This window comes from Knufia obscura, assembly GCF_036327395.1.
Source record: "Knufia obscura strain CCFEE 5817 isolate CBS 148926 chromosome Unknown scaffold_12, whole genome shotgun sequence".
Taxonomy (NCBI): Eukaryota; Fungi; Ascomycota; class Eurotiomycetes; order Chaetothyriales; family Trichomeriaceae; genus Knufia; species Knufia obscura.
In genome coordinates, this window is record NW_027042698.1 from 794595 (window position 1) to 809318 (window position 14724).

At 51.1% G+C, this 14724-nt stretch overlaps 6 protein-coding genes across 6 annotated transcripts; 1 reads left to right on the forward strand and 5 right to left on the reverse strand.

Moving 5' to 3' along the window:
• Positions 1 to 832: 832 nt before the first annotated feature.
• PMZ80_009078 (uncharacterized protein) lies at positions 833 to 2779 on the reverse strand (the record flags this gene model as incomplete). The annotated part of the gene is made up of 3 exons (XM_064877474.1): positions 833 to 1891; positions 1938 to 2507; positions 2558 to 2779. The coding sequence occupies 3 exons, from the start codon at positions 2777 to 2779 to the stop codon at positions 833 to 835; spliced, it is 1851 nt and encodes a 616-aa protein (XP_064726976.1).
• A 1593-nt stretch (positions 2780 to 4372) lies between these two features.
• PMZ80_009079 (uncharacterized protein) lies at positions 4373 to 6214 on the reverse strand (the record flags this gene model as incomplete). Its single annotated transcript, XM_064877475.1, has 1 exon — positions 4373 to 6214. One exon carries the CDS (start codon positions 6212 to 6214, stop codon positions 4373 to 4375), a length of 1842 nt encoding a protein of 613 aa, XP_064726977.1.
• A 1317-nt stretch (positions 6215 to 7531) lies between these two features.
• PMZ80_009080 (uncharacterized protein) lies at positions 7532 to 8557 on the reverse strand (the record flags this gene model as incomplete). Its single annotated transcript, XM_064877476.1, has 4 exons — positions 7532 to 7728; positions 7778 to 8114; positions 8165 to 8493; positions 8524 to 8557. 4 exons carry the CDS (start codon positions 8555 to 8557, stop codon positions 7532 to 7534), a joined length of 897 nt encoding a protein of 298 aa, XP_064726978.1.
• A 773-nt stretch (positions 8558 to 9330) lies between these two features.
• On the reverse strand, positions 9331 to 10506 carry PMZ80_009081 (uncharacterized protein; the record flags this gene model as incomplete). The annotated part of the gene is made up of 2 exons (XM_064877477.1): positions 9331 to 10163; positions 10221 to 10506. The coding sequence occupies 2 exons, from the start codon at positions 10504 to 10506 to the stop codon at positions 9331 to 9333; spliced, it is 1119 nt and encodes a 372-aa protein (XP_064726979.1).
• A 705-nt stretch (positions 10507 to 11211) lies between these two features.
• Positions 11212 to 12425, forward strand: LAP1 (Leucine aminopeptidase 1; the record flags this gene model as incomplete). Its single annotated transcript, XM_064877478.1, has 2 exons — positions 11212 to 11397; positions 11448 to 12425. 2 exons carry the CDS (start codon positions 11212 to 11214, stop codon positions 12423 to 12425), a joined length of 1164 nt encoding a protein of 387 aa, XP_064726980.1.
• Positions 12426 to 12843: 418 nt separating this feature from the next.
• On the reverse strand, positions 12844 to 14612 carry gse1_1 (maturation of 5S rRNA; the record flags this gene model as incomplete). The annotated part of the gene is made up of 2 exons (XM_064877479.1): positions 12844 to 14543; positions 14606 to 14612. The coding sequence occupies 2 exons, from the start codon at positions 14610 to 14612 to the stop codon at positions 12844 to 12846; spliced, it is 1707 nt and encodes a 568-aa protein (XP_064726981.1).
• Positions 14613 to 14724: the final 112 nt, after the last annotated feature.

Genomic DNA, 14724 nt, shown 5'->3' on the forward strand with positions numbered 1-14724 from the left:
TCGTACCTTCCTTGTCATTTGCCACGTCCGTCGCCCTTGCCTCGACTGTCGGTCACGCCTTCCACCTCACTAACGACTTGCACCTTCCGTTAAACGTGATGACGGTCGCGCCTACCTACCTTCTGGGATCACTAGTCGTGCCTGCTTGCTCTCAGTTTTGATCGTGCGTTCCTTCAACCTGTGACGGTGGTACCTGCCTCTGTTCTTAAACCGGTTGCACCTTCCCTTAAATCGGCCGTTGCTCCTTCCTTCCGATACCGATACCGGTAGCGCCTTCCTTGCGACACAAACCGCCTTCGCACCTACCCGTTGCGATGAATTGTGCCTTCCTTCTCGAGGTCACTACGGATCGTACCTGCCCAACGTAGATCGAAGCTGATGGTACGTACCTGCCTCGTTACTAAGTTAGAATGTACTTTCCCCGTGCATCACTATTCGTGTCGGCTTCCTCCTTTGTACTTAACAGCGTCTTCTCCGTCATGGCCGCCTTGCTTGTTATCCGGGGTCTCGAAGTGCGTCAAGTGCATGGTTCGGGCTCAGAGCAAATGTGTGGAACGCCGTTGGATGACAGGTGGGGCGAGTCGTCGCGAGAATGGGGTTGTGATCGAAGGATATGTTGCTGTTAGCTACCAGTCACCTGTGGGAATGCAGAGCGAAGAGAGTCAATATGACACACAACGGGAAGGGAACTTTGGCATTAGTATATCTACCATTACCTCCTGGCGAACACCAGGTGCCGGCTTGCACGGTTAAGCCTCTATAATGTATGGGTATCTAACCCTCTATACCGTTGTCCAAATAGTAAGAGTTGGTGACGTGAGGTAACCCCGATTTATACCTTCGCGGTCTTGCTCACAACATCATCAACCATCTTCCTGAACTCTCGCTGTCTATCACACTGCTCAAGGAATACCTTGTACTTCACGTCGAGCAGGTCCTTAACACCTTTCGTTTTCGTCGGTTTGACAGTCTTACCTGGTTTGCTCATCCTGTCCATGATCGACCATAGATCCTCCGTCTTGCCCGAGGCATCTGCGGACGCAGCCTTGGCACCCAGCATAGCAGCACCGTGGCACACAGCTGCGTGTACATATCGGGGGATAAGCACTGGCATGTCGCATGCTGTACTGATCAAAGACATCAAAACCTCGTTCTGGCACTGAGAACCAGACATGAAGATTGAGCTGATCTGGTGACCGGCTGTGTTCATGGCCGTTACGATCTGGAGTGTTTGTAGAGCGATGAACTCCATGCAGCCATAATAGTAGAGGGCTAGACCGTCTAGTGATTTGTCGGACGAGAGACCAACAACACTACCGGACATGGTGGGATCAGCAATAGGCGATCGGTTTCCGAAAAGATCGCCGTAAAAGAAGAAATGCTTGCCTAGGTGTGCTAGCGATGGTGCATTTCTGGACTCTCTCAAGTCGCTCAAATGCTGATTCAGGAAGTCGTAAATATTTGTGTTGAAAGATTCGGCATGGGATGTGGCTTGCTGGTATGCTGGGTGTGTTTCGAGAACGTGCTTGAGAAGTTCGCCTGTGGCAGATTGACCACCTTCGGCCATCCAGTAGCCAGGTATGATACTGTCTCGGTAGGGACCCCAGACACCGTTGACGAAGACAGGCTCTTTAGACATGACCAGGTGGCAGGTCGATGTGCCTGCCACGGCTGCGAGTCTGCTGAACGCCTGTGCTTGATCGTTCTTTGGGATGTCAGTATCGAGTTGGTCGTCTGTGAGCTTGACCTTGGCCCCAACTGTTCCGATCCAGCCTGCGTAGGCGTCGATTACACCGGAACCAACGGCGATACCAGCTGGCAGGTCGAGTTCTTGTGCGGCTTTCTGACAGAGAGTACCAGCAAGCTCGCCTGCAGAGAGATATTCTCCATTCTATTTCCGTTAGCATTCGTTATAGTCGGCAAGAAAATAGGCTTACTACTCCGTCAACACCACCAAGACGCTTGAAGTTATCCTCGCAGAGGTCTTCGAGACCAATCTCTTTCAGGAAATCTTCTTGCCAGCCTTTGACACTACCATCCACGCCAACTGGCACGAATCCCTGCTTGCAGACCACACTGCAGTAGCTCCTTTTCTCGTTACCAGTTGCCAAATGCTCAAGAGCATCCGTCAAGTCGTAAAACTTGCAACGGTCGAACAGCTCTTTTGGCATGTTGTTCTTGAGCCACAGCACCTTTGGGATTTCCATTTCTATACTCATGGTGCCGCCAACGTATCTCAATAAGTTGTGTTTTGTGTTGTTGACTTTCTTCGTCTCTTCCACTGGTCTATGGTCCAGCCATAACACGACATTATGGTCATTTCCTGACTCGTCGAACTTTGGACCGGTGACGGAGACGGGCTCGTCGGTATCGTGTGTAAAGACTGCGAGCGAACAAGTTGCGTCGAAGCCGATACCCCTGATAGAGTTGACATCAATGTTGCTCTGGTGGACGGCTTGTTTCACACTATCACAAATACATCGCCAGATGTCGGTCGTTGATTGTTCCTGATGCTCCGGTCAGCTAGTTTTCCAGTCTATTTTATGGACGAACTCACATAGTAGCCTGTTTCTGGTTGCCAGAGACCGATGTTCTTGGACGCCAATCCCACGATGTCTCCCTTGTCATTGATGATACAAGCTCTTGCACTTCCTGTTCCCACATCTATACCGATGTAGTGATCCATTTGTACAACAACATCGTTGCGAGGGTCGAGCGACTCCTGTCGACTCGGCTGGCGGTATCGCGGGACCGATGAGTGAGGAATGTTCGTAGCCATGATGATTGCGGTTCTAGGGTTAGTGGATTGAGCGTGAGGATGTGTGTCAAGAATGGGAAGACTGGTGTTAGCAGCATAAGAAGGTACAGTCAGGACCAGTGCTCAGTATCGTGTTTACTGCAGAGCATGAAATTTCTACTTCTTGTGCGTATCAACACCACTTTTCGAAGTCATCAGAAGCGTTGAGTGTCCTGATTTGCGTTACTAGCCATACACGATGCCTACCAAGGACATTATGGACCTTCGAGCTGCAGGGACAGCTGTTTGATGGAGAACATGCTTCAAGACTGCCCACGGCACGAGGGGTTCCTGCTGGAGGAGATGATATTTGATAGAGAAGTGACGTAGCCCGGATGAGGTGCAGCTGCGAGGACGAAGTTAGGTTAGGGGCGGGATGTGGTGGATAACCGCAAGAGGCAGCTGGGCCGCTTGAGTCTTCGATGCCGCCGGCGTGTCGTGAGACATGCCAAGACACAACGTAGCTCAGTGCAGCGCTTCGAGGGCAGATAACAATGATCTGTTGATTGACCTGAATCTAAGACGGACTGACTGGGCGACAACAGCATATGACTCTCAACCCTCCTTTGCCTCATCTGTGTAACAAGCGACACGAGGCGTCTCAATACCGTCTGTCCGAAGGGGAGCGAGAAACCCAACTGTACCCTATCGACTTTCGATACCACATGCCCAACATTGCCCACAAGTCATCTAATACACAAAATCCTATACCACTCCTAACAGACCATGATCATCTTAAAGCAGTACCCCTGTCCCAATACCGCCGATGAGAAATGCCACAAGCAACCCAGAATCCAATGAAGCCAACGCAGAAACTGACCCGCCTGGATACGTCGACGGCGAAGCAACGGATGATCCATTACTTCCCGTTGATGTTGTGCTAGTCTGCGCTGCGACCAGCGTCGTCGCTGTAGCCGCGTGGTTGGTGTACGTCGGAGCTATGCTAGCAGAACCCGAAGACGCTCCAAGGGTAATGCTTGCTGAGTCGACTCCAGCACCTGAGTCGAGATCTGGGGAGCCATTGCTGCCACCGTTGTTGCTGCTGCTTGGACTGGATGCACCTCTGTTGCCACGTGGAAGAACAGCTGCAACGTCGAATGTAGATTGCCCTCTGGCGACGGAGAGGACTAATGCTAAGGCTACTTGAGCATGCAAAGTGGGGATCGAGACGGCGAGCAGCACCGCCACATCTCTCCCAGCAAGTCCTCTCATGGTGTTCTTGCGTATCTTCAGTGTGGAAAGGTAGGGCTTGTTCGATGTATGTTCAATTAGTTGTCGTTACTAGTATGAGCCGAGATATTGTAGGTCGAGATCAAGAAGAACTATGGCGGGTTTGTGCTGGTTATATCATGTCTTAGACGGATCATGGACATCTAGAGGCCACATTGTAAGCGTCAAAACCGCCGCGCTGACCGTGCTTGCGCCGTTTAGGATTGTTTCATAATGCGGAATTTCTTGGCCTGGCCGAGCACAGGTGGCCGCGCTCGACTGTACTGAGTATTGTCAATCGCACGGGCGCTTCCAACTCTTCGCGAGCGCTTCCGTTTGCCATAACAAGGATGTACAACGGCCCGCCTACATAGGTGGTATCCGACCGATTAGCTCTTCCGATTCGAGCGACCTCAACTCGCGTTCGCAACGGTAGGTCTTCCAGCGCTGGGGGTTCTGGTCCTCGTCGAAGGGGTCCGCTGGTGGATACTCTACTTCTTCAACATCATAACGACTCATGAGTTCCGCAATTGTATCTGACCGCTTGGTCTCATCGCTCAGATCAATTGTCCAGTTGACACCGGTATAGTTCAGAATATCTGGCCGGTCAGCAAAATTGGCAAGCATTCGCTGCTCATCAATGAGCTGACGATCTGGCTCACGGTCGCTCAATACTACCGAATCCCCCAAGAGCTCTAGCATCCAGGTCATAACAGTATCGTAGTCGTCTATCTGGTATGTGGACAAAGAGGGGTCGGCCTGTCTGACTAGCGTAGGGCAGTATGGCTTGAGGGTACGTCTGTGTTTCTCTCTTCCCAGCCGATGTTGCACAAATGCCAGGAGGCGGACACTTTCTTTGGTTGCTCGGAGCCTGTTCGCGAGATAGAGCTTGAATTCGGCATTCATCAAGTGATCAATCTCGTTCCTCATGTTGTCAGATCGTGTCATACCGTTGATATCAGCTACATCGTCCCAATGATGAAAGAGTACACAGCCCTTGCGAGTATTGGAAGCTCGAGTACGAGTAGTGCTGTTCGGGAGCAGGTGGCGCAACGAAGCACATTTTTGCCAACTACCTGGCCAGCGGCTAGCCTCCCAGTAGGCCAGAGCCAACTGGCGTTCAGCTTGTAGCATGAGATGCACATACTGTTCTTCCGTTGTGCTAGCAGGGGACGTCTCCCAATTGTGTACGCTGTAATTTCTTTCAAAGTATTCGAATAATAGTTCATGCTTCTGGAACTCTCCGTACTTCGTTCGCACAAGGATAAGGTTTCTCTTAGCTTGCGTTAGCAGAAAGTTCAGATGAATGTAGAGAAAATTCAGCGTCGGGTCTCCTGAGATGTCGGGCCCAACGTCCCTGCAGTATCCTCTTAAGTGGTTGTGGCTCAAAAAGGTAACGACTTCTGCATCCTCATGGCGTGTAAGCGCCGCGCCCGCAAATATTATTAGCTGCTCTGCATGCTGACGATGAAGTGCAACAGGTGAATCCTGCTCCAGTCTTGCCGTAATTCTGGGTTGAAAAGTCGCCGGAATTCTGTCAGGCGGGCCTCGAACGGAAACTTGGGATCTGGAATGGCAAATCGAAGACAGGACTTCCAAGAAGTACCTTTGTGCTTGGCGGTGAACTGCACTGTTCGTGGAGCTGAGGTCGATCTCAATGTCCGTAGTAGGGTATCTTTGAAGGCCATACACGGCAAGTGCGAGGTTTCTCATCTCCAGAGGTACTAGGGCTTCGAAAGTAGAAGGACTCGGTGCATCGTCGGTTTGACCCGAGGCCTCGGAGTCTGCTTGGTCCTCGTTGCCCACCTTCAGCCGGATGGTAGGTGTGATTCGATCTCTTATGCTCTCGGGAAGTGCCTTAGCCGCATGCCCGGGTACACTGTACTTGAATTTATCCCTGGTATACCCATCTCCAAAGAATTTGATAAAGCACCATGGTATATCAACGAGGAGGGCGTCTAACGTGACATCCCGTAGGCGCTTGTTGGTGCGCAGCAGGTTAGAGTGGTACTTAACATTGCGCGAATGCTCTAGGACCGTCTCGTTGTGCTCTGGGACCGTCTCGTTGTCTACAAGTGTAAAGATCGCGATCTTCTTCAGGACCTCAACAGGTAGGTCGACTAGGCTGAGCCGTGAGTCACCGCTGTACTTCGACTTTCGACGTTTGGAGATGGCTGCTGACTGCACCGCAGTGCGTTTTCGTGCCATCAACGCTGGTTACGCGCTATGAGCGGTGAAGTGATGGGATATCCGCAGTTCCGTCGTGGAGCACCCCGTTGCAGATAACTATCGTTTACAAACGAGCGCTTTGTTCCATTGGACAAGAACGCTAAATCCACAAACGTATGCAACGTTTCCCGGAAGTTCTCTTTGTCCGACTCGGATGTTCAGGCGTGCAATAGTCTCTGCAACGACATACAGAGAGCAGATTGGGAGACCAAGAGCGTGGGCGAGCTCGTGGCAAGTTTTGTGTTAACGATTAGAGCGATTGCTAAGTGAAAACCAGCACACCTGAATCAACACCTGTACTGCTCGACGGTATGAGTCATTCTAGCTGCGATGATAAATAGGCAGAGAAACTTCTGGGTTGTCTGCTCATTGCTGTCTGAAGAGAGGGACACCGAGTGTGATCGACGCATTCCAAACCAAGGGCCGCTGTAGCTGTCGACGGGTGCTCGAAGCACGTCCTTATCGCAAAGAGGCATCTATAAGGCGTTCGATTGACATGAATAGATCCCGTTGGTCAGTAAAAAGGCTTGCTGCGATCACACGATAATGAACTTGTCCCCAAGACATATTTTGACCAAGCTGAAGACGAAACGCAGAAAGACACTTTATATGGCTCGCAATCGGCTCTGAAGGTCGTTTCGAGGATGAACGAATCTGGTTGTGACCTACGCTAATCAGTACCCGGTGCCAGGTTTACGAGAATGTGCTTGACATTAGCACATACGCGACACAATTAGCGCACTGTATTCCTTGGCCTCCCACTCCGTAACGGCTTGAGCTCGGTTTCACATCAGCTGGTACGTCGAGATGTGCTGAAGGAACCTCGGAGAAATATGAAGCACATGATCTATGATTTCTCGCAGATGCTGGCTGACCAATCGAAAGCTGGATATTGTCTGAAGGCGGGCTTCGTTGCGGTCATTCTGCAGAGGCTGCGCACCCATAAGCTGGCATCGTAAATCACCATATCGCACACGTGTCGTTGATCCATTCATGCCTCCTGATTGCGAGCTCATGATCATACCGGCAGACTCAAAGCCTTGCCACCAGCTGTGCAACATATTCCTTATGGATTGACCACTTCTGCCACTGAAGGACGTACCGGAAGACCCCGTGAGTATGAAATCGATGATCTTCCACAAGCATAAAAAGCTGTTGGTTGTTTCAATAAGCTATGCTGCGTGCCACGCACCAAAACGAGGAGAGTAGAGACCTCGAGCAGGAAGCTAAAGCATTTGACAGCCAGGTGCTTTGGTGTTCCAGCTCTTGCAGACGATTGCGTAAGTGTGGCACACTCTAGTGATCATCAAGCAGCGGAGCTCGTTCGCGATCCTCATCGACGACGGGCTGTTGAGGTCTGACATTTCTTCCTTCTCCAAGCAGACCTGGTACAGAAACAAGGACTGTCAAAATGAGAAGGATGGCCATGATAATGAGGGCGAACACCCATTGAACAGCGATGACATGCGTAGAGAATTGGCCAAGAGCCAGGGCTATACATCGTTAGTCTTTGCATCAGTACTATGGCAGTGGGACACTCACCTAACGACAAGATTGCAAGCTCAAAGCCCATCGTGTAGTCCTTGAAGATGAGGACATAGAAAGCGCCGATGCCTAGAATACCCCAGATAAAGACATTGGCGACAATGCGCGCTGCCAGGCTGTGAGCGTTGACAGCTGCTGCGCCATCCCAGAGAATGGCGATATATGTCCAGGCTAGGGGAGCTGAGACAATCGGGATATGGATCAGGCGCGGGTAAGTCGAGTGCCGGAAGTACAGCATGATCAAATTGAAGAGGTTGATGATGAGAAGGACCTCTCCAATCCAGAATCGGCCTCGTACCCATAGCATGATGAAGCCGAAGGTAAGAAGGTTGTGCTGCAACAGTTTATCAGTCCTCTTCTCGCCTTGCTCTTGATCTTACTCACAAAGATGAAGTGGCTCCCAACATTGGCCGCACCTGTCTTGTAGCTTGTGTCTGCATTGTAGAGATATTTGATGTAATGTGCTTGCAGGATAAGCACGACGATCCAGTATATGCTGGTCACAACCGAATTCAGGGCGAACGGTGTATAATGATGGTTATTCTGGCCCCAGATAGTGTGACATCTACTGCTTTTGTGGTGGCAGTCTCTTGGTTTGTTGAAGGTGTAATATGCTCCAACAATCACAACGAGCAGCCATGTAACAATGGTGAGGACCTTGTAGGCGATGAGGTTGCTCCGACCGAACTCCTCGCGTTTTGCGAACGGGTTGTCTAGTCAGGAGTTAGCAGAGTTTCACCCACGTGGTATTGACTTCTTGCAATCTTTAATCGGCATCTTGCTTCTTCGGGTAGTCGTTATTCTAATTCTCTGGTACAGCTGGTTCCGGAGAAAAGGTACTATGTTGCCTCAGTTGTGGTTGGGGCCGTACAAAAGTAAGACGTGAGAAGGACGCAAGCAATATATCGGGGTAATATGGACCGTAGAGTGTCACGAGTAACCGTCCTGTGACCACTCCTGGAAGATCAAACAAGAGGCTCAACTTCGTGTGCCGCAGACGATCTACAGTAGTGTGGGGAGAGCTCGAAGCTGCAGCAACATTTTGCTGCGACTTGCTGCAGGCAGGCGCCACCCAATGCAACACCCAAGCACGCCTAGTGGGGAAGGTACGACGTCATAAACCCTTCTGCTCTGCTCGGTTCTGGGGATAGGTGTACACATTATTACTAGCGAACAAGCAGAATTGCTGGAAGCACGAGAAGCGAGTGCAACGAGCATGGTAGCGGTACCAGATAGCACCACTCTGCTCGTCTACAACATGGCGTCCGTGATGGACAGCAAAGATGCAGATCCGCATGAGCTGGCCGCAATTGACAGCAGAGAACGAGTGGAGGTCGAGTGAAGCGTGAACCAAGATGAAATAAAGGTTTGAGGTATCGTATATTGCACAGGAACTTCGAATCAAGAGGTGAGGCAAGTACATTGGGGGCAATAAGGGCGTCCTTGACCGGTGTCAAAAGAAACCCATGCGACCTGCCTTATCGTTGATCGTGCCTGCGAGATTATTTCTTCTGTCCCTGCCATCAGATGTTTTGATGTCGAATCCCTGCTTACACACTCGCCCACAATGGTCTCGGAAGCTCAAAGTCTCTGCCAGACTCCCAGCCTGAGCCCATCCATCCTCTCACTCTCGCATCAACACCCACGTATGCTTGACGTACCTTCTGGTTTCCAACATCGTGTGCAGCTTGGGCTAAGCCAGCGTCGGACGGAGAAGTGGTAGTAACACTCCAGGTCCTGAGCCCGTAATAGCTGCCTATACAATGAGCAAGCCATCGACCGAAAGCCGCACCTTTGTCCTCTTCGAGACCTTCGAACACCAACTTCTCACTAAGCAGGTTTTCTTCTGCTTCTCGTCGCTTACGCGAGGGACTGTCAGAGGTGACAGTGCCGCCACGACCGACGAAGACAATCTCTTCATCTTCTTCCTCAGCTTCAGTGTCTGTCAGAATGGCAGTGTCCTCGTTGTTTGGCTTAGGCTTCATGCGGACAGGGAGAGATTCACTGAGCGGTGCATCGTGCAGACCCTCTTCTCTCAATCTTCGCTCGCGATCGCTCCATCTGACCAAGAACTTTCTGACATCTTCCTCAAGATCTTGTAGCAGCCCCTTTGCAGAGCGTGCGTGTTTCAAACGTCCCCGCACCTCACGGGAGATGTTGATTGCGTCCTCCTCAAATGGACTCACACCCGGGGTATGTTGCTTCTTCCTGCTCGAGCGTGTATTCCGACGTCCCTTGTGATGTGATTCAATCGCTCGCTGAAACTCAGCTGCGTCCCAAAGGGGCGCAAGGTAATAAGGAACGCGACGAACGGGGTATGTCGGACGAACCTCCCAGTCCTGGGGGAGGGGTGGTTCGGCATGTGGGTTGTTCAACAAGCGATCTATATAAATCTGTTAACCAGAGACAAGGAAGTGTAGGTATGAGCGTTGAAACTCACCATTTTCCCATCTTCGTCTCTGTCTCGATCCTTCTTTGCCCTTGAGAAGAGCTTCTCGTCGGTCAAGACTGTCACGACGGAGGATCTTGCGGGTGGTTGTGACTGTCTGCTTGCTGTCTAGAGGTACCGACAGCCGGACACTAGGCTTGCGCATGGACGAAGAGGCGCCTACTGGCGTGACTGGAGAGAAGTCGGCAACCGCTTCAGGTGCAGCAGGTTGGGTCAGAGCTGTTTCGGCAGGTGCGGACGCTGCCTGCTCGATGATCGGAACAATGTGTGTAGCCATGATTATGATTTAAGCTTGTACAGGAGGCGTGGAGCGTGGCAACGAGGTTGTGCGAAGGCAATAGAGTTCCTGGCGATAGGAGAGAGAAAGAATCAGTGGTTTGATAAAATGTCTCGTTGACTGTTAGATGAAGCACACAAAGAGCTTACGAACGAGCAGGAGAGGTGAAGCTCTACAGACTGCGAGGATAGCAGTCCCATTTCACGTTCATGGCAAGTGGTGATCGGAGCGTTGGAGCATGACTCCGACGATAAGCCTAGCTCCCCGAGCCAATCGCATTCGTGGACAGATTCACGCTTGCATCTGGTTCGCGGTGATGACTCGTCCTCCGATCTCTGTACTACTAGTAGTCATAGTCGTGCAACCTCGCGGCGCTGAAGCGGGATGTAGCAACTGGTATTGAGCAGCATAGAAGCACGAGTATACCGGCTCAAGAATGCAATGCCTATTCATACAAGCCTAGGAATAGTTATGGCAGTCGCTGCGCGCTTCGCGGAGGGCCATTGAGGTCGTTGACGTCCCATGGATCTCGCTGTGGAGAGGCGCGTTTGGCTGGTGCCTCGGCGTCCGCCATCGCGAATATGGCCAGGAACGCCACGAGTGTGCTCCTACTGTAGTAACGATCTCGTGTATATCATCTTCTGAAGCAGCACGGACTGGTATAGAATCCCACATCTGCTTCTGCATCGATAGATTTTGGTCATCATGAAATACTTCACTTCTCTACTTACCGCAGCCACTGCAGCATCAGCCCTCTCAGCTGCAGTATTACAAGATCCATCCCGCAACCAAGATGTACTGGCTCCAGCTGATTCAGAGCAATATCTACTCGAGATTGAGCCCGGAAACACAGTATGGGTCACCGAAGACGAGAAATGGGAGCTGAGAAGGGTAGATACATTCAAACCATCAAGCAACAACCATACTAACCTGGACTCCAGAACGGCGTCAACTTCATGGACATAACAGAACAACAACACCTCTGGGGCCATGTGATGAAGACCCAATCAGTCGTCAAATACCCAACCCAGCTCAGTCACAACACCACGGTCAAGAAGATGGCGAAAGACCTCCAGAAGAAGAACATGCACTCCCACCTCGAGAAGTTCACATCATTCCACACCCGCTACTACAAGTCCGACTACGGCGTGCAATCCGCAACATGGCTCTACGGCCAGGTAAACGACACGATCACTTCCTCCGGCGCCGCCAAACACGGCGCAACAGTCGAGATGTTCCCGCACTCATGGGGTCAATTCAGCATTATCGCTAGGATCCCAGGAAAGAGCAAGAAGACAGTCGTGATCGGAGCACACCAGGACAGCATCAACCTCTTCCTGCCGTCTCTTCTCGCCGCACCCGGTGCAGATGATGACGGAAGCGGAACAGTCACCATCCTCGAGGCCCTACGTGTCCTGCTTCAGGACGAAGACATCGTGAGTGGCAAAGCAACAAACACAATCGAGTTCCACTGGTACTCAGCCGAAGAAGGCGGTCTCCTCGGCTCACAGGCCATCTTCTCCTCCTACCACGATGAAGGTCGAGATATCAAAGCCATGCTTCAGCAGGACATGACCGGCTACGTCCACAAGACCATCGAGGCAGGTGAGCCAGAGAGCGTCGGTGTGATTACAGACTTCGTCGATCCGGGCTTAACAGAGTTCATCAAGCGCGCGGTGAAGGAGTACTGCGATATCCCCTACGTCGAGACAAAGTGCGGCTACGCATGCTCCGACCACGCAAGCGCAAGCAAGTACGGCTACCCGAGCGCGTTCGTAATCGAGTCGGACTTCAAATACAGTGATAGCAAGATTCACACAACGGAGGACAAGATCGAGTATCTGAGCTTTGATCACATGCTGCAGCATGCGAAGATGACGCTAGGTTTTGCGTACGAATTGGCCATGGCAGACTTCTGAATCTTGTTTAGATAGCATGAAATTACTGTTGATGACCACTCGAGCTTTTTCATGGTTCAAGTCTCCGAAGCATGTAACTCCTACACCACTGTCAATGCCGTTTCGTACCTAAAGAGAATAGCAACACTCAGAAAACGCGGGTGCCGCTTGCGCCTTAGACATATTTCACGTTCATGAAGGTTAAGCTACGACGAAGCCTGGAACCCAACCCCTGTGCCCCTTGGCGCCATCATCAATCATTTTTACATAACGTCCGTCGAGCAGTAACGCTTGGCACAAGTCTGGAGTACGCCCTGCGACAATGGGGAAGCGCTGCGGCAAGCGCAATGCCACAGTGATCCACTGATCAGTGGCCAGATACCAATGAAAGAACATCTGTAGGTGTGAAGCTCATTAAAGGGGCAAGAATAACGGCACCCTATGTAGTACGAGGGGAGTGTCCCAGCGCAGCCTCGTTGGATCGGTATACATACTTTTCAGCGAGCGCGACATTCCACTGTATATCGTTGGCAGTTTCTGAGTCACGACGAGGGACCATACGCAGCTCGATGTCGACGCTTGCATCATCCGTCTCTTCAGTAAAAGTTGCGATTAACCCTTGGAGTCTGTGGCCACGAACAGCTCGGATATCGGAGCTATCAATCTCATGCTTGGTAGCATGCTTAAATCTGAGATCTTCAGGATAACCTGCAAAGACTCCGTCCGGTGCTTCATTTCCGGCAACGGTCTCAAGCAGAGGAGAATAACTGCTGCAGGACCAGAAAGATATCGCGGCACAGTGGTCTTCCACACTTTGTGGACTGTTCAAGCTGGACAAAAAGCATACGGGACGAAAGCTTCTGTCGAATCCAAGTCTTAACCAACGCGGCGGCAAGCGCTGCGGAAGAAAGTTCTGGAAGCAGATGCTTACACCGTTTTGCAGATCCTGTATGGCAACAGTGGTATTCACCCGAGGACTAAAATGACCATAATATGACTCTGATGTCGTCCAGGAGAAATGAAGAATAGGTTCCCCCGCTGCAAAGGCTAGAGACCAGCGACTGACGTTCGGTACATAAAGAAGCACCGTTTGAGCATTTCTCTGGCTCCAGCCATCATTGTAGAATCTTCTGAAAAACTTGAACGGATGTTTAATGGGTTCTGCAAGGTCTCGACCGTGGACACGGACTCTCCTGTACTGGCTATCAGCAGTTGTCCTGCCCAAAAAGATCTTCAGTTGGTAGGACTTGGCATTGTACCTGCGACAGCAAGATAGAGGTGCCATGTATGTATTCATCGTGTAAGGCATGAGTTTGAGTTGGATTGCCAGACCGCGATTCGTGACGGAGTATGGAGGTCGTTCCTCACCCAGGTCATCACGCTCGATCTTTCCACCTTCTGAGAATTGAGCAGGGCTGGACGCAAGAAGACCAGAACCAGCAGGATCAACTCCTGTCCAAGCGAAAATGGTTTCGTCATCGGTACGCTGAATGATCATTTCTTGTAAACGTAGAAAGGCTTTGGTTCCCTCGCCATACAGCAGTGGCATGTTCACGTCGAAGATCCCCAGCAGACTGTACGCGGCATCCTCGATCCGCGTCGTCTTGCGAGTCGAGGCCCACGACATCCGTTGTGCGATCGAGTACTCATCAATCTGTCGTATGCCTGTCAGTAGGTCAACATCAACGCCGGATGACTGGGCAACCATTCGTGACAATTCATGCTTGGAACCAAGGGCATTCCATTCGGCATCGTAGAACGACACTGATTGTGGGGCCAGCAATTCTTGCAACGTCCAGCCTCTGGTAAACCATCTGCTTTTAGAGATCACCTCAATCAAAACATCACCATCAAGAGTTATACCAACGTCCTCCATGTAGACGTAACATATCCGGGCGCTTTTGTACCAATTGAACATCGAGTTGATGGCCTCTGACAGCTCTGCACTACTCCTCTTGTCGATGCAGCAGGTGTCGACCCAAGCATAACGCAGGCCCTCGCCTTTTGCCTGTTTGCAGCATTGTTGTATTTTCCAGAAACCTTGCTTGTCTCGTGATCGACCAGATTGAAATTCGTCGAAGTTCACCTTATCATCGTGCCAGGTATGTGAAAGGATCGCGTATTCATTGGAAGGACATTCTGAGAAGAATTGAAGCTCCAGCGTAGCCGTATCGATCAGCCACATCGTGATCGACAGGTACGTGCCATGGTAAGAAGATTACGGCCGGTTGCTATGAGCCGATGAAGCGCTTCCAACATACGGTAGATTCGTTCCCTATCACTATATGTAGCATAGTTTGTGTCGTATTCGAGCTGGCAG